The sequence below is a fragment of the Loxodonta africana genome, chromosome 19, assembly GCF_030014295.1.
Source record: "Loxodonta africana isolate mLoxAfr1 chromosome 19, mLoxAfr1.hap2, whole genome shotgun sequence".
NCBI classification, from domain to species: domain Eukaryota; kingdom Metazoa; phylum Chordata; class Mammalia; order Proboscidea; family Elephantidae; genus Loxodonta; species Loxodonta africana.
In genome coordinates this window covers 262,406-286,073 of record NC_087360.1, presented here as the reverse complement: position 1 = coordinate 286,073, position 23,668 = coordinate 262,406, and the positions used below count along the sequence as shown (strand labels likewise).

Genomic DNA, 23,668 nt, shown 5'->3' with positions numbered 1-23,668 from the left:
ATTAAATTTTTCATTAGGTTCTTCAATAACCTTTTTAATTTCTTCAACTGCTTTATTTGCGTGTTCCTTGGCTTGTTCTGCGTATTGCCTGATCTCCTTCCTGATCTTGTTCCTCATGTCTTGAAGAGTTCTGTATATTAGTCTTTTGTATTCTGCATCTGGTAATTCCAGGAGGGCACCTTCATCCAGAAGATCCCTTAATTCTTTGTTTTGAGAGCTTGTTGAAGCGACCATGATCTGCTTCTTTATGTGACTTGATATGACTGTTGTCTCCGTGCCACCTGTAAGCTATTGCTTTAATTTATGTTTGCTTACTATATCCTAGCTTCTTGCTTTGTTTTGTTTTGCTATGTCCAAATAGGTTTTTTGAGTTAGCTAGCTTGATTATTTTTGCCTTTAAAGCTCTAACGTCCTGTCATCAGATAGCTAGAACTGTTACCAAGTATATGAGCCTAGGAGTCCATTCACTTTTCTTGCATGGATTCAGCTCAGGTGTCCAGGTAGCTGGTCATCAAGTGTGTGGTACAGGCTGTGTCCTACAATCTTAGAGGGGCAGGGGTGATTGGTGGTAGGTACCCGTATCCAGTTGCAGCAGGGGTCACACTCTGAACAAGGCTGGGGGCTGAGAACCATCCCCCGAGTGTCTGTGAGGAAAGCGCGTCCCTGTTCTCTGGAGTGCAGAGGTGGGTGGGTTCTGCAGACAGACCTTGGGCACCCAATCGTTTTGGTCCTAAGGACTGGGAGGTACGAGTTATCCTTGGACCCCTGTCACGGGTGGCTGGGTGACCTGAGTGGAGCCACCAGTCCTGAGGCCCCTGATGAGGGTAGGTAAAGACCTTGTTTAATACACAAAGCGGTGTCAAACATCAAACACCCACCTCTCCATCGCATGGCTGAAACAGTTGCAGTCTGCCAACAAGGGCCTATTCTCCTGAAATACGCCCACACAAGTCCATGCAGTGGGGAAAGGTATTCAAGGTCCACGGACCACTTATCCCTGGACAGGAGCCGCTTCTGTCCTCAGCTCCCCAGGTTAGTAGAGCTGGCAAGTTATTTTTTCCTCAGTTGTGAATTATTCCATCTCCAAGGCCAGGAAAATGGCTTAGGACTCGCAACAGGCCCAGGGAATTCGACAGCCGCTGAACCTGGCTTGGGGGCTGGGGGCTTGGTAAGATATACTCAAGTACTTAGGTTTTGCTAAGAGTGCTGTTCTTTTCTGGTTCCAGAAATGTGAGTATGCTATGCAGAGGGCTGTTTCTCCCTGAGAAAACCGTGGCTGAATGCTACCACCAGCCTGCCGCTGTCACTCCCGGGAATGGTGCCTGAGGGCTCCCGGCGATTCAGGTCTGGCAACTCCTCTCTGCTTCTGAACTGTCTCTCCCTCCCTTTGCTGCTCAGTCCGTTTTCTAACTTTGCCTTTGATGTTTAGGGTGGGTTCTGCAGATGGACCTTGGGCACCCAGTGCTTTTGGTTGTAAGGATTGGGAGGTACCAGTTATCCTTGAACCCGTCACGGGTGGCTGGGTGACCTGAGTGGAGCCACCAGTCCTGAGGCTTGACATAAATATAATTGTTTCACTTGTTTTTTCCGGTCTTTGTTGTAAGAGAGTCCGCCAGAAGCGTCTTACTACTCTGCCATCTTGGCCCCACCTCCTATCGGTATTTTTTAACATGTTTGCCTACATCAAAACCATGTCATGCCATTAGCACAGAACATTCCCAGCCCTGATCACCTGCTGAGCCACATGCTAGGTCCCTCTGTGTGGCTGGCCCTCCTCCCCTCACCAGCTCACACATGGCTGTGTGGTGGTGGGACCATTTTGACGCTCCATCGTGTTGTGTCTCAGGGATGCCATGTGCAGTCAGGCACACAGAAAGGAAAAGCCAAAGCTCACACATGTTCAGGTAGCATGAGGACTATGTTGCTTTTACTAAACCTGAACTCTGAGTCAATGTGGATAGAAACTTGTGTTTTCTGATAAATTTCTTTCAAAATTCTCAGCAAAACTCAGTTTCTCCCCCTGTGAGTGCAGACTGGAGCCCCCAGCACCTCTAGCAGAGGACCCCTTACCTGGACCCAGAGCCTTACCTTAACAGAGCTCCCCACCTGGACCCAGAGCCAATCCCCAAAGACCCCCTCCCACCTGGACCCAGAGCCAATCCCCAAAGACCCCCGCCCACCTAGACCCAGAGCCATTCCCCAAAGACCCCCTCCCACCTGGACCCGGAGCCATGCCCCAAAGACCCCCTCCCACCTGGACCTGGAGCCATGCCCCAAAGACCCCCTCCAACCTGGAGCCAGAGCCATGCCACAAACACACCCCCCACCTGGACCTGGAGCTGTGCCCCAAAGACACCCCGAACCTAGGCCTGGAGCTGTACCCTGTAGACATCCTCACCTGGACCTGGAGCTGTGCCCTGAAGACACTCCCAACCTGGGCCTGGAGCTGTGTCCTGTAGATAGCCCCCACCTGGACCAGGAGCCGTGCCCCGAAGACGCCCTGCGCCTGGAGCTGGAGCTGCCCCCTGAAGGCCCCTCCAGGTGTCATACGCAGAGGACCACACACCCGCATCCACTCAGTGCAGCTGACTCCTAACAAGGTGGCAGCGGATCACATTACCTGACTGGACTTCACGGCTAAGTCTTGTCTCAACTGCTCAAGAACCTCTGATGTCTCCTCGACTCCCTCTTTCAGGCACTTCGCTCCCCTGTCAAATTCCTCCTTGCTGCTCCTGGCTGCCTGCAAAGCCACTTCCAGGACAATCTTTTCATTTTGCAGGAAGTGAATGGTGTCATCCTTGGTGGCTGCCTCACCCTGCAGCTCCTCTAGCCGGGCCTGTAGCTCCTCGTGGTGTGTCTGCAGGTCCCCGAGGCTCTGCTCTCGGGCCTGCAGGGCCTCCTGGGCTGCGGTGAGCTGCCTCATCAGGCCCAGGTGTTCCTGCTGCAGGGCCTCGAGCTGTTGGTCTCGCTGGTGCAAAGTCAACTTTATCTGGAAAAAAAAAAAAAAACTCAACATGGCTGCTCCTGAGTGAAACTACCACCTGTTCCAAGAACTTGTACTTTTTCCCTTATTTGGGTTTTAAGTAAAACTGATGGACACTCTGGAGAAAGTTTTTTTTTTTTTTTAATACAAAATTCTGGTGTAGAGAAATACTAACAGATAAGTGTCCTGCATTTACAGGAGCGTACGATGGCCAGGTTTGCAGGGCAGCAAAGTGAGTAATGTGATAATCATTAAAAGGATTCAACAAACCACCCAGCCCAGACCTCTGCCTGGAGGGACACGAGAAGACTAGCTGCACGAGTTCCCTGTGTGCGGCTCTGTGAATTTTTAAAAGCACGTCTCAGTGCCCACACAGGAAAGTCTTGTTCAATATGCAATCAGTTGAATTTACCTGCTCCAGCTTCTGCTCCAAGCATGCTGCGGAATCTGCCATCTTCTGCAGCTGCTCCTTCTCGCCCTCAAACTCCTCCAGTTTCCTCTGAAGGTCTTCCTCCACCATCGTCTTGGCTTCTTGAATCTGAACAAAGGCAGCTTCCTGGTCCAACATGTCAGCCTGGGCCCAGAAAACAAAGTATTTTTACAAAGCAAGATTGCCTGTGTGCCAACAGCAGCCAGCCAGGGGCCCCTCTCCTGGTCAGCTTAGTCTGCTTTTCCATCCCTGGTTCCTGTCTGCTGACCCTGGGTCTGGCTGGACAGACAGCAACAGGGAGAGAACACCACTGACAGTTCGACGATGATCTGCTCTCAGGCAGGACACGCTCATGGTGAGCGTGAGGAGTGGTCCTACCAGAGCGGCTCAGAGTATTCAAAGAAGTATGCAGGTGAGTATATGGAATACGCAGACAGTGTTTATACAACACATACATGGATCTACATACTTTCTACGTTTTAATAGCAAGGCCCAGACCCAGCTAGGCGTCCTCACCTCGATGCTCTGCAGCTGGATGGCAATGCGCTCCTTCTCTTTGATGGACCTGTGCTGTGTCTCTGTCAGCTGGTGGGACAAGGACACATTCTCCAGTTTCAAGTGCTCCAGGAGGCCTGCCTGAGTCATCTGTCCAACCTTGGAAAAAAAGCCCACAAGTGAAAAGTCACCAGATTTAAAGATGTGTGAAAACCAGCTTGTCCTGAGCCACCAGTGCCGGGGCACTGCCACCAGCACAGGAGAGCTGCCACCTGCTGCCCCGCCCGGCCCCCATGAGGGCCTCACTGCCCACCACCATGAAGCTCCAGCTGCCTGGCTTCAGGAGGTCAGCATCGCAAGACTGCGCAGCTGTGGCAACACCTGCACAAGAGTTTCCCGCAGAGGTGCATCTGTGAGCCCGACATGCGAGGGCCTGACCTGGACGGGGGGGCGGCGTGGCTGAAGTGGCCACTACACGAGCCACCCCTGCCCAGCAGGGCTCTGACCCACATGCCATAGGGGAGTCCGCACCACATAAGACCATCTTGAGGAGAAAAAGCAGCGGTAGCTGACATGCAGGCCTGTCAAGAGCAAATGGTCATTAAAGAGAAGCAAGGAATGAAAACAGAAGCCGAGGGCAGGCTGGGTCTTCTATCACCACTGAGTCCAACTCTGGTTCCCAGACCTCCAACACGCCCAGACACAAGGGTCTTGGGGAGGCTGATGCAGGCCGTGCCCTGGCAGTGAACGCACCATGATCCCCGCACTCTCCCAGCTCCTACAGACCACTCCTTCGTTACTGGCAAAGAGGGAGACACTCGGGTTCGGAAAACACGTTAAAAAACCTAGCTGTTAAGTACTGAACCTTGGGTCCAAAGGTATTCTTAAAAAGCAGCTGAAGTTCCCAGACTGCTAATCACTTTCACCCTTCCTCTGTTTTTGTCTTCCAAGTTACACCTGTCACAAATGTCAGGACACACAAACCTAACTCTTTAAATATCTCATGCCCAGGTAAACACACCTGCTTCCAAAGTACACTTAGTTCTATCAGTTTATTTCCAGGTATGTTCTAAGTACAACAGATTTTCTTTATACAGTCTTTGGCTTGAAAAAATATGTAATGTAGTAAACTTATGAACACGTCTACTTTGTATATTTGTAATCTTAAAAGGAAAATTACCTCTCAATTTGGGAAATAAAGTTTCAAACAAATCTACAATTTTTCAGGGGGCAGGGGGAGGAGAAAAAGGAGACAGCAAAGCCCACTGCTAAATTCAAAAACAGACTAAGGTGATCACAGCCCCATTTAATGTTCTTGGAAGTGCTCTGACGTTCAAAGCACTGATACTTGAGGCAGAATTCCTCTTGGCAGCTGCCTCTCCTCCTGAGCATCTCCAACACCTGCTGGTAAGAGACTGAGGTGGTCCAACTGCATGACCTCAGTGCCCCCAAAAGCTCCCAGTCCATGTGTGTCCAGTAGGACACTTTCCTGAGGACCTGGACCGCCTCCTCTCCCGTAGTGAGAATTAAGGCAATGTGGGGTAAGTCTGTGCACGACCAAAAAAGTGACAAGAGAGGATAGCAGACTGTCTGCTACAGGATGCAGACAAATCCGTTCATGGGCAGAGAGCCTGGCATGTCCAGAGCAGGAGCTGGGCAGTGGGCTGAGGCCAGGCCAGGAGAAGCAGAGGGTTACAACCCAGGGTCGGGTAAACAGGACGTGCCAAAGAGGAATGCTCAATGCAAGCTGAGACCCAAGAGGTCGTGGGGGTGTGGCTAGATTAGTGGTGAGCAGATTTTCCTCTTTAATTTTCCTGTAAAATCTAGAAACACATCTTTCTAATTTAGGGAACCAGCCTTGTTCCATACTGAAACAGTGGTGGGCTGACCAGGCCTGACCCTGTACCCCTGCGATGTCAGCCCTGGCCACAAAGGCCCGCACCTGGATGTGGGCCATCTCGCCCTGCAGTCTGACCCGGGCCTCTTGCGCCAGCGCGAGCTGTTGCTGGTACCACTGGCGCACGCTCTGCAGGGATGCGATCTCGGCCTGCGACGCCCGCAGCTTGCTGGTCAGCGTCGTGCGCTCCACCTGCACCTGCTGCAGCTGGCTCTGCAGGGCACTCATCTGCCGCCTCAGGTCGTGCACTGAAAGCAAAACACAGCCGGCTCAGGCTCAGACACGTGTCCGTGTGAACCGTAACACACGCCCGTCTCCGCACAGAACGAGACATATACTCGTGAAAAGACGTGGATGCCACCGCTCCCGTCCTTGCCAGCTCGACAATGTCCACCAGCCACCAGCACAGCTGTTGGAAGCATCTGTGCTGGACTCTGTGCCACCCTTGGTCTGCCTGTGTGTGGACTCTCACTACCAGGGGATGGTGGCGGGGAGGAGACGGGAGCTCAGACAGCCCAAACCAGAGCCCAAACCAAGCAGCCAAATATGCTTGAGTTAGAAATGCATCCAATTTTTAAGAAGACACTTACCATTCTAAAGACATTTTCCAAAAATCTAAAAGAGAAAAATGGCAAACGTGATACTGGGAGGGCCACCAGTGCACAGGCCTGAATCTGGAACTCCCGGGCAGGGCCTCAGAGCTTGGGAGGAGATTCAAAAGGGCAACAGGTGAGGCCGCTCCCCGCCCCACACACGTCCCTGCACCGGGCCCCCTGCACCTAAGTGTGTGAATGGCGCATGATGCTGAAAACGTATGTGTGGCCACGGTGAGTACGGGCAGGTCTGCGCGAGGCCACGCCGCCCGCTGTCACACTCTCCCGACATCTGGACTGCACAGACTGCAATTTTAGGGACTTGATGTCATAAATGCTCGGACTAAAACGTTAACAGCGATTAAAACAGTCTGTAATTTTCTCAGTTGGCTCGTTTTTCGTCACTTTTTTCTTTTCTGCCCTCACGTCTCAAGCCTGTTCGTGAGCCTCGAGGTCAAGCTCGCAGCCACGTGCACTCTGTCCTTTGTCCCTCCCCACTTTCCGTGCCGCGCCCCGGCTGCAAAGAGCCTTGTCTGTGCAGACTCACAGTCAAGAGTCTGAAGTCTGGTCAAAGTTACCTCCCCCGGGCCTAGGTCTTCAGTCTGCCCGCCCCACCGTGCCTCTCCTTCCTCTCCTTCTGCAAACAGCCGACAACAAGATGTCTGCAGCCTGTCCCTGCGGTCCCTGCCCCATGACTGGCGGGACTCCCCCAGCCTCTGTAATGGGTCAGGCGAGGCCACGTGGCCTGATCAGAGCCCACGGAAGAGAGGATTTGCTGGGTTCACATGAAAAAAAACCTTCCTCCTTCTTTAGAGGTACATTTCTGAGATGGGCAGAGTCTCCCTCTGCCTGTGAACAGTGTGCTGTGAGAAGCAGCGCCTGAAGCTTGATTATTCTCTCTGCTACAACATGGATGAACCTGCAACTGCTTGAGGGACCACTGGTGACGCAGAGAGAGAGGCTGCGGGGCGGACGGCAGTACAGACACAGGTGTTGCCCAGAGAGGTTCCAGGGCTGACGAAGTGCAGACACGGAACTGAGATGCACCGTAGCTCTGGAGCTGCGGGTCAAGCTCTCAGGGAGGACTGCTGCCCCCAACTCCTGACCTGTGGGCAGAGGCTGGAAGGGACCTGCCTGGGCTAGGAGACACACAGGGTAAGGAGACACGGACCACCCCACCCTCAGGAAGTAGCAACCCCATCCCATGTCAGGCCTGCAAATTGTCTACCGCCTGACCTGGAGTCACGAGCATGCCAGCCGCGGCATTCCAGCTTTCATCCGGGACTCCTCCTTCTGGCTCAATCTGGCCAGACTCAAGGGCAGAGGAAGAGCTCCTGGCTACACCTCCCCAGGCTTCAGGGGGTTTCCCTGTCTCTTGCAACCACCATCTCTGTTAAGGCCGACTTGGGTTGCGTTTTCACTCACTTGCGACAATAAAATTCTTAACTGTTTCGGCTTCTCAATGACAGGCCAACCATGCATGGACTCAACTCAGAGAAACAAACATCTACTGAGTGGTGACCAGGTTCCAAGTACTCTGCTGCCGCCACACCACAGCGCCTATGACCCCACACAGGGACCCCGTGGGGACCCAGCTAGGCTGAAGGCCGAACCTCAGGTAGGAAGAGTGGTCTAACCGGCAACCTCAGCATTGGTGTTAAGTATTCTGAACACAACCTGAGATTCTGTGAAGTACGAGGCAGCTCTACTCCACCAGGTAACCAAGGGACTTGATGGCACAGCGAGTTGGGAGGGTGACTGCTGACTGCGAGGTTTCACAGTAAACCTCCAGGACCTGAATCGTTCCCTTGCTGCTCATGTAAAACCCGCAGGCCTGAGAGCTCCACCAAAAGGTGTATTTCGTTACAAAAATAGACATCTGTGTGTAACTTACGAAGTAATACAAAGCCCACAGGTGAATTAACATTACAGCAGGCCAGCCCACAGAGCAGAGGACTCCCACCATGAAGCCACGGCTCGCTGGGAGAGGCAGAGGCCAGCGCAGTGGGGACTCACCTGTGTTGTCCTTACTGAGCATGCTTTTCTGCATGTCTTCCACTTTGGCCATGAGCCTTTGGTACTGCTCCTCGGCCACCTGCAGGTCATTGTTGGAGGACGCCAGGCTGGCATTTTTGGCTTCCAGCATGCTTTGCAGGTCAGTCATGGCACGCTCCAAGTCCCAGCAGGACTGCTTCAAGGTGTCCACTTCGCAGCTGAGCGAGTCCTGCCTCTGTTGGCTGCTGTGGCTGTGCTCGACCTGTGCCTGCAGCTGGGTGTTCAGGGCGGCCAGCTGTGCCTGCAGCTCTGCCTTCTCCTTCAGTGCCTGGAACAGCCCAAACACGCAGTCACTTTCCGAAGGACCAGACCTCCTCAGTGAATTAGCAGGACCGACTGGTGAGATGCCCTGGGGAGACAGACTATGCCCGAAAGGCAAGCTTTAAAAACTATCCGGCTGGCCGCAGGAGAACGTCCCAGACATGGTTCCCCAAACAGGCCAGGGAAGCCAGAGGGGGCGCTGCATCTGCTAGAGGCTGGCGCACCTGTGACTGAGCACAGTGCCACTCGGGCAGATGTGAACGCTGCTGCAGGACACAGGAGTGTGAGAGAACAAAGTTCAAAAACAAAAAACCACCAAAACCCGCAAATACCCACTGAGAATACCAGAAAAGCAGCGTTAGCCTCAGAAAAAGCAGAACCCACGTGTCAGCAAAACCAAGGACAGTGAAGATGGAATTTTCCCGTTAGAAGAAGTGCGGCCCGCCAGAAGAAGGCAGCGGTCAGGGTTGTCAGGCTTCTCATCACACAGCTCAGACATACTCAGGACATGTCCACAAGGGACAAAAGGAGGGCCTGACCCCAACAATCACAGGGCTGACACTTCTCAGGCCGAGTCGAGCAGACTTGGGCCATGTAATAATTGCCAGAAAAAGCCTTGTTTATAAGGACGCATATGCAACTTTGCACCCCAGAGCAGGAACCAGGATACCAGGAAGGCAGTCAGCACCGTTACCTGGCTGGCCTCGAGTGACAGGGCCTCCAGCTGTCCCTCCAGCCGCATCTTCTCCTTAAGCACCTGGAGCATCTCATCCTGGGCCTCGGTGACAGAGCTCTCCATGGACACACTGGGGACAAAACCACACAGAGGAGGGAGCGCAGTCAGGTCAGAGCAGGGAGCACAGTCAGAGGAGGGAAAGCAGTCAGAGGATGGGGCGCAGCTGGAGGAGGGAGCATGGCCCGAGTGGGAGTGTGAGTGGCTCATTCTTCCTGCACCTGCTCCGCACTCTCCACATCCCACACCTCCCTGTCACCCTGCCCCCGGTGCTTTAGATAAACAGCTGAAAGGGTTGAAGCAGAGCACTAAGGCAAAACAGCAACAGACGAGCAAAAACCCCCGCCAGGAGTCAGGCCCCTTGGCCCCCACGAGGCTGGGACATGCTCATTGAACCGTGAGCCACTTAAGAATCTGCACAACGTTAGAGAAATGTCTGTGCACCATGGAAGACAGAGATGTCAGTGCCGCAGACCTGAAATCTACAACGACGAAGCAGCAGTGCCGTCTGAGAAGGAAATGCTGGCTGATGGTGACAACTGAGAGGGGCAGGGCTGAGGATGACCGCGACGTGCCAGGCCCTGGAGCCTGCAGCTAGGAGGGGACTTGAGAGGAGAGCGTGCAGCGTCAGGCGCCTCCTGCTGCCAGTGCCTGAGCACTGCGTCCATGCCTACCTGCTGGACAGGCTGTCTCTGCGGCTCCGGACATCCCCGTTGACCTCTGGCCCCTGGTCCTGATGCTCGGCTGCCGCAGCCTGGAGGACATCCTTAATTGAAGGAAACTGGCCCAACGCCTCGGCAGCGATCTCCTGGCCATTGACCATATAGGATGCACCCTGGCTGCCGGCTGTGCCTACCAGTGTGCGCGCGGCCCCCCGGGTGGAAGCGCTGCTGTAGGAGGAGCTGTCGCTGTCGTTCCCGTCCAGCCTCAGACCAGCCTCGCTGGCATCCACGTCGGAGGCGTTGTCTCCAGCCATGGAAGTGTCCTCCAGGTGGGCGTCAGCTTCGGGGGGCAGGCCGGCCCCAGATACCACGGACGTCATGCTGCCCCTGCTGTGCTTCACAGAGCCCCGAGAAGGGCCGGCGGCCGAGGCACCCCCACCTGAGTCCCCGGCATCTGGATCTTCAGTTCTGTAATCAGCCAGAGACCGAATCCTGCTTGATTTGGGACTTTTTTTCTCTTTGGAATTTGCCAGGAGCCCTAAGCTGCCCACCTTCGGCCCTCGAGGAACGCTGGTACGCAGGAAAGAGTACTCCTTTGTCATGGCCACAGCACTGGCCCTCGGCAAGTTCTCTGGGTTGAGCATGAGCTCAGGGTCAAGTGTGCTGGAAAGTCTCATTTTAATTGCAGGTTGGCTGGACTGAGAAGAAAACAAAAGTACAAACATCATTTTTAGAATGAACAAGCAGCATCCTAAAATTGCCACCTCAAGTGGCTGTTTCTACTCACCTCTGGCCCTGGCCACCTCCCTGCTCCAAGATCACTTCCCACTGACCAGCCTAGAGCCAGCTATCACACATGTGCCTCCCATCACCATGGCTTTACGGCATTTAAACAACACCTTCCTCATCAAATGTCTTCTACAAACCTTTTCTGGCTATTCTCCCATGCTTATTCTTTCAGATAAACATAAAAAGTTTTTTTAAAAAAAAAAGGCCTGTTGAAGGAGATCTGCTTTAAGTCTATAAGGAAGCACAGTTAGCATCTGTACAGAGCCCACCAAACCCAGACTAACCCAGATGCTGCAGCCGGATCGTATCCAAGGCTCCCTCACAGCTTGGGGCGGCGGGGGGACTCACCCTCTCCTGCTGCCGCTTCACCCTGTACTGTCGAAGCTGCTCCTCCAGCCGTTTCCGCGCTTGAAGGCGGACCTGCTCCTCCCTTTCCAGGGGCGGCGAGGCCTCTGTCGAGCCTGTAGCGTGGAAAGTCATTTAGAAATGCATAACCTGCCAAGGCCTAGAGACATCAGCGAAGATAGCTGGGCCGTTTTGCATTTAACCACCAGGATGTTTTAACTCCCAAAGCACAGCCACGGAGCATGGATGGGCAATTCCAGGGTCAGAGGTGAAAGAGCCTCTCACACAGACACAGACAGGCCTCTTCTCGTGAGGCCCAGCGGCCTGGGACTAACCTGCGCTCGTCCACGGCACACCGCTGCCTATGGAAGTCAGGCTTGTAAAACAGAATTGGCTTAAAACATGCTTTTCTATAGCAAAAAGGATTTATAGCCCGATGGACAGCTTTTCCCAAGGTGGGGCATGCTGTGTGAGTAACACAGGTCCTCGCTCCCACTGAGCCTTAGTGCTGCACTCCGACTTTACGAGAGGTGCTCACAGCTGAACTGTGAGGAACGTCAGAGTGCAGGCACGGTGCAATGACATTCAGTGATAAGGATCAGGGACAACGCCAACCACTGGTCAAGTGGGATCACACACTATTTCCTGGTGCAGCTACAGGTTGGGGAATAACCTGATCTAAATTCCTGCAACAACAGCCATGTTATAATTAGGCTTTGTAAGACTGTATCTAAACCAGCTAGCTTTTTATCAAAGGGATAATGTACCGTAGAGACTGGCTTCACGTGACCAACTTGGGACTCACTACGGGACAAGGCCACATCGGCCTGCGAGAGCTGCAGCTGTTCCATCAGCCAAGACCCAGCCCAGGGAAACTACAACACTTTAGCCAATAACAGAATTAAAGATATGTACTCCCCAAATCGTTTATTTTGAGTTTTAAAAGGGTCAAATAGTGAGTATAAAGGCATTACGGTTACAAAACCAGAATGTCACCGTGCCCCTAGTTTTAGGTTTCTGGCCATATCACCTTCAGTGCAGCAACAGGCGGTCCTGTGGAACGCTATACTCATATGACAGTTTTATCTACGTCACCACACTCAGATGTGGATTTTAGGAGGTCGCAGCAGTTGTTTTAAATCACTCCTACAATCTGAACAGTCACCAGGAATTTCACTGGAAATTCATCAACGTCATCATTAACTTGTGAATTTATCTTGTCGCTGAAAAGATCAGCACTTCCGATGAGGCTGACTCTATCTAGACGGTACCGGGGCGGCAAACTCGGGGCCTGCAGGTCTCAGGCAGGCGATGTAAGTGAGCGGAGTGGGCTGGGTTTAAGCCAAAGGACGCTGAAAGCTTGCAGCAAGTGGCAAGAGAGACACACCCTCAGGGTGACGGCCACGAGCTGATCCACACAATGTCACGTGGGAAGGTGACATCGGCCAAAAGGGGGCAGCAGACACCAGCAGACTGGCTGTGTGGGGGACTGGAAGCCAGAGCTCTCATGCTGGTCAGGTAAGGAATCCAGACTTTTGTGTGAAATCTCTAGACCTAAATGTTGGCAACCAGTTTCCAGCAATTTTCTAAACCACACTGCAGCTCCAACAAAACAATGCTTGTGAAGAAAAAGACAAACAACTTAAAATAAAAATGGGCCAAAGATACAGACGAGAATGTCTAAATGGCCAAAGATAAAAAGATGCTCAAATTCATTGGTGATGGTGAAGTGCAAATTAAAGTAGCAATGAAATGTCACACTGCAGCCATCAGACTGGTAAACATCACAAAGCGGGAGGGCTTGGGAGAAGCAGCCCAGCACCACACAGGGTAAGCAATGGTGCCAACCACGTCATTCTGACCAGCCGCCCACCTTTGGGAGCCCAGCCCGGCAGTTAGAGCTGGGACTCCCAGGACATGTACACCACAGTGGTCACTGCAGTGCTGTCCACCGTCCAGGAGCTCAGAGAGCAGGAGGACAGTACAGAAAACAGGGCCACACACAGCCATCAGAGGATGAATTTAGAGGAATTTTCACGTAACAATGCTGAGAAAAAAATACACCAGTGTGAACAATATCATGCCATCTTAAAAACAATGACCAAAAACCACAGGCATGTTTGCCAAGGTGTATAAAGGCTGACCTGGAGGGGCAGACAAACAATAAGGGTAAGAAAGATCCCGAGGCTTCCAGGCTCACAGCCACCAGTTTGCAGCTCCTTCGTCTTTGAAACCCCAGAGGTCAGCACACGGTCATTGTTTATTAAAGGAAGTCATAAAAGAAAGCTTTTAGAGGACAGCTGTCAAACTGTCTCTTCAAGCCAGCCCCTGCCTGCCTGCAGACCGTTCTGTGGGACCGTGGTGAAGAGGCACCCGGCCTCAAGGGGGCTTCACACCAAGCACGCTTCCATTCTCTGCAATGCGGCAAGCCTGTCAGACACACCCCACCACATGACAACACAGCAAGTGGCTAGACACACATCCCCGTCTGCCTCCAGGAGGCCGACCACGAGATGAAGACAGAGCAGAGGCTTGAGGAGAACAGGGGGGGCATGATGACGAACGGATGCTTACAGAGTTGCGTTTCTTGCATAGGAAGACTTAGTCTGAGAGACTGCAAAGCTTCTTTTCTAACACTGCCCTCAGCACTAGTGCCCTCAGGCTTCCTTAGGTTGTCATGGAAACCAGCCACACCTGGAGCTGAGTCAGCACCCACTGAGTGAGGGGTGGGGTCCAGAGGCATCACAGGGCCTGGGGTGGGTGGCACCAGCCCGTTCTGGCAGCTGTGCCCCTGGCTGAGGACTTCCAGGCTTTCTCCTTCACCTGGAACTGTGTTTGCTGTCCCACTGGCACCTGGAAAAGAAAGCAGCTCTGGGCATTACGGTTTTAACAACAAAACCAAATCATTTTCCCAAATACGCGGCTGAAGTGGGACAAAAAGGAGCTTCAAAAGATGACCACGAGCAATTTTCACATCTTACAAACACGTTCACTTGGAGAGAAGAGCAGCCTCGGGTTCCTCTTCCCACCGCAGGGTGATGTGGGACAAGTCACACGACCACCCTGGATGCTCTGTCCCTACCTGCACAACGGGCTCATATCCCACCTACAATTGCAGGATTCAAATACAAATATACTATTCCGTTTTCATTTAAATAAGAAACTTTACAAGAGTCTGTTTAAGATACAAACAGGAAAACTGAGGGCATGCCAACAACTTTCTGGACAGACACTGGCAACGGCAGTGCCCAACCAGCGCTGGCCTCACAGTGATGGAGGGTCGACTCCAAAGTCCCTGCGAAGCATGAGTTTGCCCTCCACAGAGAGCAATCCCAGCACGGGGCAGAATCCTGGCGATCGGCACGGCTGAGCACAGAACGCAAGAGTGCTTCCTGGCTTGCCTTACTTACCCCCCCACCGCCCCCCCAGCCGATCTAGTGACTGCTTGTGTCTGTGTGTTAGGCTTAGTTCCACCTGCTAATGCGATTACGGATGGGATCATTTACTATACCAAAACATATTTCTCACCAAAAAGAAACAAAGGAAGAAATACTTGCTACAGTTATTTTTAGTCTTTCCTGCCCCCTCAATTCTGAGGCTTCGTATAACCGCGTGAAGGAGATCCTGAGCTTGGCTGAAGGAACAAAATGACGTGTGGGGAAAGGCAGCAGCTGAGGGTCCTGGGCCCCAGCCTGTGCCTGTGGTGGCCCTGAGGCCCAGCCGAGCCTGGCCACGTATAGCATGCACCTAGGAAAGCACCTTTAGCACGGGCTGATTCTAGGTAGGTTTCTGTTATTTGCACATATTGGTCCCAACTAATACAGCCACTTACTCTCAGGCTACTTGGGGCCCCCAAAATAAAACCAGCATAAAACAAGGGCACCACAACGAGAAGTGGAAGCCACAAGGAGACCAGACCAACCGCTGGCTACCAGATGCCCTTTTAGGACAGGCCATGCTCCAGTTCCGCAGTGGGCAGCATCGCAGAGACGCGCTCACTGGGTTCGTGTCACGTTCTGACAGAGGCTCTAGCCTCCCCATTTACACAGCAGAATAACTTGAGCATCAGACTGCAGTTAAAAGCCCTAAAGGAGAAAAGGTCCAGTCAGACTTCATTGTTTCCATACATGAGCCCGTGATGGACAAACAAGGACAAAGACAAAAGAGGCCATCCTGTTCACAAACATCATGTGCTTGGTGCTCTCGGGGCCTCAATTTCTTTTACCCTCACAACCACCGATGATGTAGCTGCCACGAACCTTCCATTGCTCAGAGGAAGAAGTGAAGGCTGAGAGAAGCTACTCGCCTTGCTCTCGAGCACATGGCTCTAAGAAACAGAGGCAGATTTACATCTGGGTCTGTCCAGAGTGTCCCTGCCCTCAACCCACATGTTCTTCTCCCACCTGACTTCACTTAAGTGCAGTGACCACAAGGCCATCTTAAGTGCTTGAACATCATTTTACAAGATTAGAGTACAATTTCGGCTAGTATGTTATCATTCGTATAACCAACTACTTTAAAGCCCATCATATGTGATGCCATTTCTTAACTAGGGAGGTCTGTGATAATGGAGTGCATAATTAACCCCCCATGTTCCCAGAACTGCCATGGGGTCACCCCCCGTGTCCCCAGAACCACCGTGCCGTCACTCCACATGTCCCCAAAGCCACCGTGCTGTCACCCACATGCCCCCAGAACCACCGAGCCGTCACCCTTCTGTTAAACACAAACGGCAGCGGGTTCAGAGTGACCATCAAATAAGATTATTAAAAACAACTTTCAATGAATGAAGAGTTCACGTATGGTCTTAAACATCCCAAACCAAACCAAACCCATTGCCACTGAGTCAATTCCAACCCACGGCGACCCTGTAGGACAGAGTAGAACTGCCTCATACAGTTTCCAAGGAGCAGCTGGCGGATTTGAACTGCTGACCTTTTGTTTAGCAGATGAGCTCTTAACCACTACCCCACCAGGGTTCCTCTTAAACAGCCCTCCCCAAAACACAAGCTGCCCAAGCCCTCCTGTTGGAGGCAAAAGTGAAGAGCACACAGCACGACTCGTGACTTACCCCAGGCCGCGTCCCGCCTGTCGGGCTGCACCGGAGAGTCTGGGGGCTCCAGGAGGGCCCTGGGGCCCACTGAGGCGCCACCATTAGACTCTAAAAGGCCACCTTGCATGGCAGATGCACCATCCATGGTGACGTGTGCAGACAGGGTGACCTGGGGTGACACAGAGCGGCAGGTGAACCGCTAGCAAGGCCAGTTCCTCTCCATCAGCAGTAGCTGAGAGCTCTCCTGAAGGACTGCACCACACTTTCCATGGTTTGGAGCAGGTTTAAAGTTCATGAATGGCTTCAAGTGCAACCAACTAATGTCATGATACCTGGTAGGAGAGAAAGAGAGAGCATGTATTACGAAGTTTCATCGTCAGGTTTAAAGAGCACACAGAGAGTGAGAGGGACGAAGCCACAGGTGTGATCCCTGTGTGCTCTATGCCGAGCAGGGGCTGAGAATACACAGAACGGGCACCTGAGGTGGAACTGGGTGGCAGGTAACCACTTCTCATGTCCTATTCCAGCAGGATCATGATCACTTAACCCATTCTTCTTGGCTAAGTTTAAAGGCACAAAGCTTCGCCCAAAGTTTGGCAACTGGTTATCATCTTTGAAGTATAGACTCACTTCCTCACCAACAGACAAGGTACCATATTAGCTATTATTCCTTCTGCAGAAATGCCAACATTTACATCCTTTAAAATAAGTTTCATATTATCTTATGCATCATTCTGTGTTTATATGTTTCATGATACAAAATTACCTTTCTTCTCTAGTCCATGGATTCTGTATAGGAACTACAGGTAAGACACGTAACCAGGCTGTCCTCCCATGGAGATGCTGGCACCCACTCGCAGCAGCAGGACAGAGTATGGCTGCTTTCCACGACTCCTCTGTCCTCCGCCCTGCCTCCCTGACAAGGCGCCCATTGGTGGGGGTGCAGCCCAGACCACCTGTGCAGTCATGTCCCATCTCGGGAGTGTCTCTCTGTGCAGCTGTGAGCATGTGGCTCGTGACTAATAATCTGCCTCCCCCTCTGCTGCCTTGCACCCCACAGGCCAGAGACACCATGATCACTGACGGCACTGTTAAGAATACAACACAGTTACACACGCTATTAAATGTAACACTGTCACTAAGGTGTGTTTTAATGCCGTTGGCACAAACCACGTGAGAACCTTAGCGACCACAGACCCACCACAACTAACCGAGAAAGCACTCTGAACAAGGATTCCAGGGTCAGTCCAGGGCCACGGAGTATGGCACGTGTAAATGTTGAAGATGAAAACCATGTCTAAATCACAGAAATGAAGGAAGTTGCTGAGCCTTTCCCACACACAAAAAAAGATCTCATGTCCAACAAGAGCTCTCAACTTTGTTTTGTCTCTGCGATGTCCATGTGCAGCACCAATGCCTGTCAGTAACCTTTCACCTGGAAGTGATTCCCAAGGTGGGAGGGTGGGCGGAAGGGTTTAAACAGCACGCCTATCTTGGCACATCCAACATAAGATCACCCTTTTGCTAGGTCCTGCCTTCATGGAAAATCTCCGTAACACCCACAAACTACAAACACAACTGGGACTGTAACATCTCAGCTGCAATCCCAACACGTGGTGGAACAGCGAGTGGGGAGTCAGCTGGCCACAACGGGATTCCATCCGTACCACTGCCTGACTGTACACGAACATCTGCAAAGCAAGGGGGGCACAGCAGCCAAACAGTGCTCCACGTTGCCCCTCTGTGTGGTCCTGCCCCTCGAGGATCGCGGATCACACATGAGCATCTTGCACGGCACGCACAGCAGACTGCTGGCGTCTGGAGTGACTACCACTGAGCACTGCGTGCTGCATACACGTGACTGTCAGAAAGCTGTCCTCCTGATAAATTCCTCAGCAAACGAATGCCTGCATTTTGCTTTGAAACATCTTGGTTTTGACAACTTTGTTTCTGCCTTGTTGGGGAGTGGGTGGTGATATGTTCCCCACAATGCCCTGTTTGCACAAAGATGGCAGTGATCAGTGTTTGTCAACTAAATGCTTGTCTTGCACCCGTGACTCTGCAGAAGCCGACCCCTCTGCTGAGATGCCCTCCTCCTTCCCTGGCCACCAGGCGAATTCCTGTGACCCTTCCACAGCTACTGCGAGGAGCTGCCACCTCCAAAGTCTCTCCCGAACCTCAGGTAAATGGCCTCGTCTGCTCCCTCCGCTATCACTATCCTTATCCGCACCCTTGCTCCTAGCACGTCATACTATAATTGTGTGTGTGCATGTGTGAGGTGTGTGCACGTCTGTGTGTGCATGTCTGTGTCAGCATATGTGAGGTATGTGTATGTGTGTGCATGTCTGTGTGCACGTGTGAGGTGTGTATATGTCTATGTGCACGTGTGAGGTGTTTGCATGTCTCCGTGTGTGCATGTCTGTGTGCATGTGTGAGGTGTGTGCACGTCTGTGTGCATTTGTGAGGTGTGTGCATGTCTGTGTGTGTATGTCTGTGTGTGCATGTGTGAGGTGTGTATGTCTGTGTGTGAATGTGCATGTATGTGGTTTTTATGTCTGAGTGTGCACAAGCGTGTGTACGTGTGAATGTACATTAGCATGTCTTAGCGTATGTGTGTTGTGTGTATATGTCTGTGTGTGAATCTGTGCCCATGTGAGTGTGAATGTGGTTTGTGTGTGTGTGAACAGACATGAGTGTGTGTCTGTATGTGTGTGGTGTGTACGTCTGTGTGGGGGCATCAATGTGTGTGTGAGTGGTGTGTATGACTGTGGTTGTGTCTACTCCACCAGACTGGGAGGTCCTTAGAAGCAAAGAGATCACTCCACGCCTGCCTCCCTATACCTCAGACACTCCCTAGCTCACAGCAGTGCTCACCACCCAGCGATGAATTACGTCTCTGGCTCTGCCAGACGCTACCGCTCAGCAACCAAAATAATGGTTCCAGAGTAAGATGATAAAACAGTTACATTCCTGAGCATCAGCACTGCTTTTCCAAATACATAAAGGCTCCAACTGTTCCTATTAAAACTACTTGGGAAACAACAAAAAGAAACCCAATTAAAACACGGGCGGAGGACTTAACAGACATTTCATCAAAGAGGATATGCAAATAGCCAACAAGCACATGAAAAGATGCTCAACGTCATGAGCCATTAAAACCAAAAGACCAAACCTGATGCCATCAAGTTGATTCTGACTCATAGCGACCCTATAGGACAGAGTAGAACTGCCCCATAGGGTTTCCAAGGAACGGCTGGTAGATTTGAACAGCCGACCTTTTGGTTAGCAGCCAAGCTCTTATCCACTGTGCCATCAGGGCTCCCGTTAGCCATTAAAGAGATGCATATCAAAGCTACACTGAGATACCACCTCACCCTTATTAGAATGGCAATGATCCAAAAAAAAAAAGGAAAACAAGTGTTGGTGAGGTTGTGGACAAACTGGAGCCCTCATTCTTTGCTGTTGGGAATGTAAAATGGTGCAGCCTCTGTGGAAAACATCTTGGTGATTCTTCAAAGTGTTGAATATAGAGCTGCCACGTGATCCCGCAATCCCAGTCCTAGGTGTATATCCACAAGCAGTGAAGGCAGGAACACAACCAGAAACGTATACACCAATGTCCACTGCAGCACTTTTCACAATAGCCAAAAGGTGGGAACAACCAAAATGTCTATCAACAGACGAATGGATAAAAATGTGGTGTATATACACACAGCGGAGCGCTGCTCAGCCATAAAGAGAAATGAAGTCTTGACGCCACAACGTGGATGAAACTCGAAAATGTTATGCTGCGAGAAATGTCAGCTGCAAAACAACAGGTATTTTATGATCTCACTTTATGTGAAATAAGTAAAAATAAAGAAACCAAAGATTGTTCATGGTCACCATGGGTGCGAAGGGGGAAGAAGGGGGATCACTTGCTTGGGAAGCACTGGGTTTAGGCGAACGGTGGGAGAATACCTTGGAAAACGTTAGTGAAGATGGTTGCACAACTTGGAAGAATATCATCAGTGTCGCTGAATTGTACCTGTAGAAGTTGTTGAGACGGTGTCCGCTTTGTTATGTATATGTTCACCACAATAAAAAAAAAAAATTTGGGAGCCACAGTTCCAGTAGGGGAAAAAGGATGTCCTGGAGTTGTAAACTGGAAGACCAGCACAGAGTGGTAGCAGCACAGACAAGCAACGTGACCTAAGCGAGCAAGAAGAGCAAAGCAACCAGCAGAACTAGACTGACTTATTTACGCCGTTAGAAAAATATACCAAGCAGAGGAGGGCGGGCAGAAGGAGGGGCAGCTGAGGAGTTACAGAGGGACAGTGCCTACACTTAGCACTGTCCAGGAAAGAAGAACATCAGCCAAGGAAATTCTCGTTCCCTGCGGCAGGCAAGCCAAACAGGAGACAAATGTGCCAGGCTGTCCCACTCACTTAATTCCCCTTATTCCAACTTCCTGGCATCAAGGGACTCCACACTGAGGACCTTGTCTCAGGCACTGCATGACTCCCAGTGTCCCTCCTTTTGGGATTACATGAAGTCTGACAGCTCCATCTCCCCCACCCTGCCTTATCTTGAGTTGTTCCTACGGCAATTAGCAACAGCAGAGCCCAGCCAAAGGTAAAAAACAGGATTTCCTTCATAAGTTAAGTCTGGTTAAGACCACAACTAGGAATCACAAGTAAACACAGAGAACTATGTACAAAGTGAAAACCAAAAATATCATGACGAGCCTCCTGCCACTACCCGGCATGGTGATTTCAAAGGCAGGCTCTCCTGTCAATACCTCTGCTTCAAATTCTGGCTCCTCTGCTGCTCACACGTGAGATCTTGGGTGGATTCCTTCAACTACTTTTAGCCTGCTTCCTTATCAGTAAAACAACGAAGAAATTAGCACAAAATTATTACCAGGATTAAATGCAATATGGCACAGGTCTGACCTGTGCCCTCAACAAATGGTAGCAATTACTGACCATTATTTTCAACTGTTGCTTGTCAAAATTGATAGGTAAAAGCCAACTGAAGATATTCTCACTTACTGAAGATATTCTCACTTCGGAAAGTACACTACTTCTTAAAGCAACTGAAAGAAAAAGTTATTTCTGAATCTGAGTTATGTCAGATGACAAAGTTAAAAAATCTATTTCCTTTCTTGCCATTCAAAGTACACCGTAACTGAAAGCTATCACCCCAGTAAACGGTTACATGTGAAATATTAAAGGGACAATTTAACATGAAAAATCCATGAGTCACTTGTAAACGGTTTACCATGTCCCTGTGGTTGTCAATTATACTGACAATAAAATCCAAATCTCTTCCCATAAACTATGAAGCCACAAACAACCTGGCCCTACCTACAACTGCATTCTTATCCCCTATAACCCACTGCTGTCAAGTTGATTCCAACTCATAGTGACCCTGTAGGACATGGTAGAGCTGCCACATAGAGTTTCCAAGGAGCAGCTGGTGGATTCAAACTGCCAGCCTTTTGGTTAGCAGCCAAGCTCTTAACCACTGCCCACTGGGGCTCCTATCCCCTGTGCAAAAACCAAACCCAACCCAGTGCCGCTGAGTCAATTTCGACACATAGCGACCCTATAGGACAGACCAGAACTGCCCCATAGAGTTTCCAAGGAGCGCCTGGCGGATTCAAACTGCCAGGCTTTTGGTTAGCAGCCAAGCTCTTAACCACTGCCCACTGGGGCTCCTATCCCCTATGCAAAAACCAAACCCAACCCAGTGCCGCTGAGTCAATTTCGACACATAGCGACCCTATAGGACAGACCAGAACTGCCCCATAGAGTTTCCAAGGAGCGCCTGGCGGATTCAAACTGCCAGGCTTTTGGTTAGCAGCCAAGCTCTTAACCACTGCCCACTGGGGCTCCTATCCCCTATGCAAAAACCAAACCCAACCCAGTGCCGCTGAGTCAATTTCGACACATAGCGACCCTATAGGACAGACCAGAACTGCCCCATAGAGTTTCCAAGGAGCGCCTGGCGGATTCAAACTGCCGACCCTCTGGTTCGCAGCCGTAGCACTTAACCACAAGGCCACCAGGGTTTCCCCACCTCCTATATATACTTTCCTACTTTTCCACACTCCCTGGCCACATTTTTCTACCCGCGGACACCAAACCTCCTCCTCCCTCGGGGTCTTCACACTTGCTGCTCGCTCTGCTGAACCGCTCTCCCCCAACTGCGCAAGGCGAGCTCCGTGTCACAGGGGCCACAAGCCACCTCCCGCCAGGCCGGCCCCACGCGCAGTCAAGGCCGCTCTGCTGTCTGCGTCCGTCCCCCGGGCCCGGAGGTCACAGCAGGGCCTGGCGCGCCTGCCCCCGCTGCCTGTCCCCCAGCCGGCGCTCCGGAGGCCTCTCGGCCGGGTTCGCACAGCACCGCGACGGCGCCCGCTCCCTGGGGCGGGGACCCCGGTCCGGCGGTGCGTGTCAGCGCCCGGGGCCGCGGCGTTGCGTCTGCAGCGAGCGAGGCAACGGGGCCGCGCGCGGCTGACTTAAACCCGCTGCCGCCAGCCACGGGCCACGGCTCCGCCACGGGCAAGACCGGGGCCACGGATCCGCCACGGGCAAGACCGGGGGCACGCGCACCGCCACGGGCAAGATCGGGGGCACGCGCACCGCCACGGGCAAGACCGGGGCCACGGCTCCGCCACGGGCAAGACCGGGGGCACGGCTCCGCCACGGGCAAGACCGGGGGCACGGCTCCGCCACGGGCCCCGCTCGGGACTGCGAGGCGGCAGCCGCTCTGCAGGCGCGGGCAGCAGCGACCGCAGGCGGAAGGCCGGCTCTGCGCCCCGCGGAGCGGCGTCCAGGCCCCGGGCCCCGGGCGCGGAGGGCCGTGACGCACGCCGCGCCGGCCCTGCCCTGCCCTGCCCGCCCGCCCGGCCGCCCGGACCCCAGCCCCGGGCTCCCGGCGCCCGTCCGCGACGCTCACCCAGGCGCTGCGGCCCCGCGGCGGCTCAGCGGAGACGTGGCCGGACGAGGGGCGGGTCGCGGCGGTGCAACGGCCGCGGGGCCCCCGGGAACAGGCGGGGCGCGCTGCCTCCGTTCCGCGAGGGAGTGTCCTCTCCTGCCAGCCAGTCGGGCTGGGGACGCCGGGGCCACAGGGTCGATATGAGGCCCACCCAGGACAGGCCCACGGAGGAATCCAGACAGTGAATCTGAGTCTGCGGCCCTTTCCCTTGGACAAACCCAACTTCCGGACTCGCAGAGCTCGACCCTCAACCGGAAGTCGGACAACTGAGCTTCCGGAGGAAGTGGCGTGGCCAAGGCTACCCGCCCCGCCCCCACCCCGCCCATCTGTCATGTTGTGGGCGTGGTTCGTAAGCTAACGGCCCGAGGCGGGTCCTGTGTTTTTAATCTTG

At 52.6% G+C, this 23,668-nt stretch overlaps 1 protein-coding gene across 3 annotated transcripts in view; it reads right to left on the bottom strand.

The window, feature by feature from the left end:
• Positions 1 to 23,531, bottom strand: part of GOLGA3 (golgin A3) — a 47,608-nt gene extending 24,077 nt beyond the window's left edge. Inside the window, exons 1-12 of one of the 3 annotated variants that reach the window (XM_064271974.1) lie at positions 23,239 to 23,531; positions 16,315 to 16,628; positions 13,818 to 14,096; positions 11,247 to 11,359; positions 10,304 to 10,807; positions 10,122 to 10,201; positions 9,409 to 9,520; positions 8,415 to 8,721; positions 5,851 to 6,053; positions 3,930 to 4,067; positions 3,396 to 3,557; positions 2,621 to 2,989 (exon numbers count right to left, since the gene is read on the bottom strand). In XM_064271974.1, the coding sequence (XP_064128044.1) occupies positions 2,621 to 2,989; positions 3,396 to 3,557; positions 3,930 to 4,067; positions 5,851 to 6,053; positions 8,415 to 8,721; positions 9,409 to 9,520; positions 10,122 to 10,201; positions 10,304 to 10,807; positions 11,247 to 11,359; positions 13,818 to 14,096; positions 16,315 to 16,441 (2,394 nt within the window). In that variant the 5' untranslated portion in view covers positions 16,442 to 16,628; positions 23,239 to 23,531. Of the gene's footprint in view, positions 1 to 2,620; positions 2,990 to 3,395; positions 3,558 to 3,929; positions 4,068 to 5,850; positions 6,054 to 8,414; positions 8,722 to 9,408; positions 9,521 to 10,121; positions 10,808 to 11,246; positions 11,360 to 13,817; positions 14,097 to 16,314; positions 16,629 to 23,238 lie in introns of all 3 variants that reach the window. The other 2 variants (XM_010600815.3, XM_064271976.1) reach the window with 2 other exon arrangements.
• Between the last annotated feature and the right edge of the window lie 137 nt (positions 23,532 to 23,668).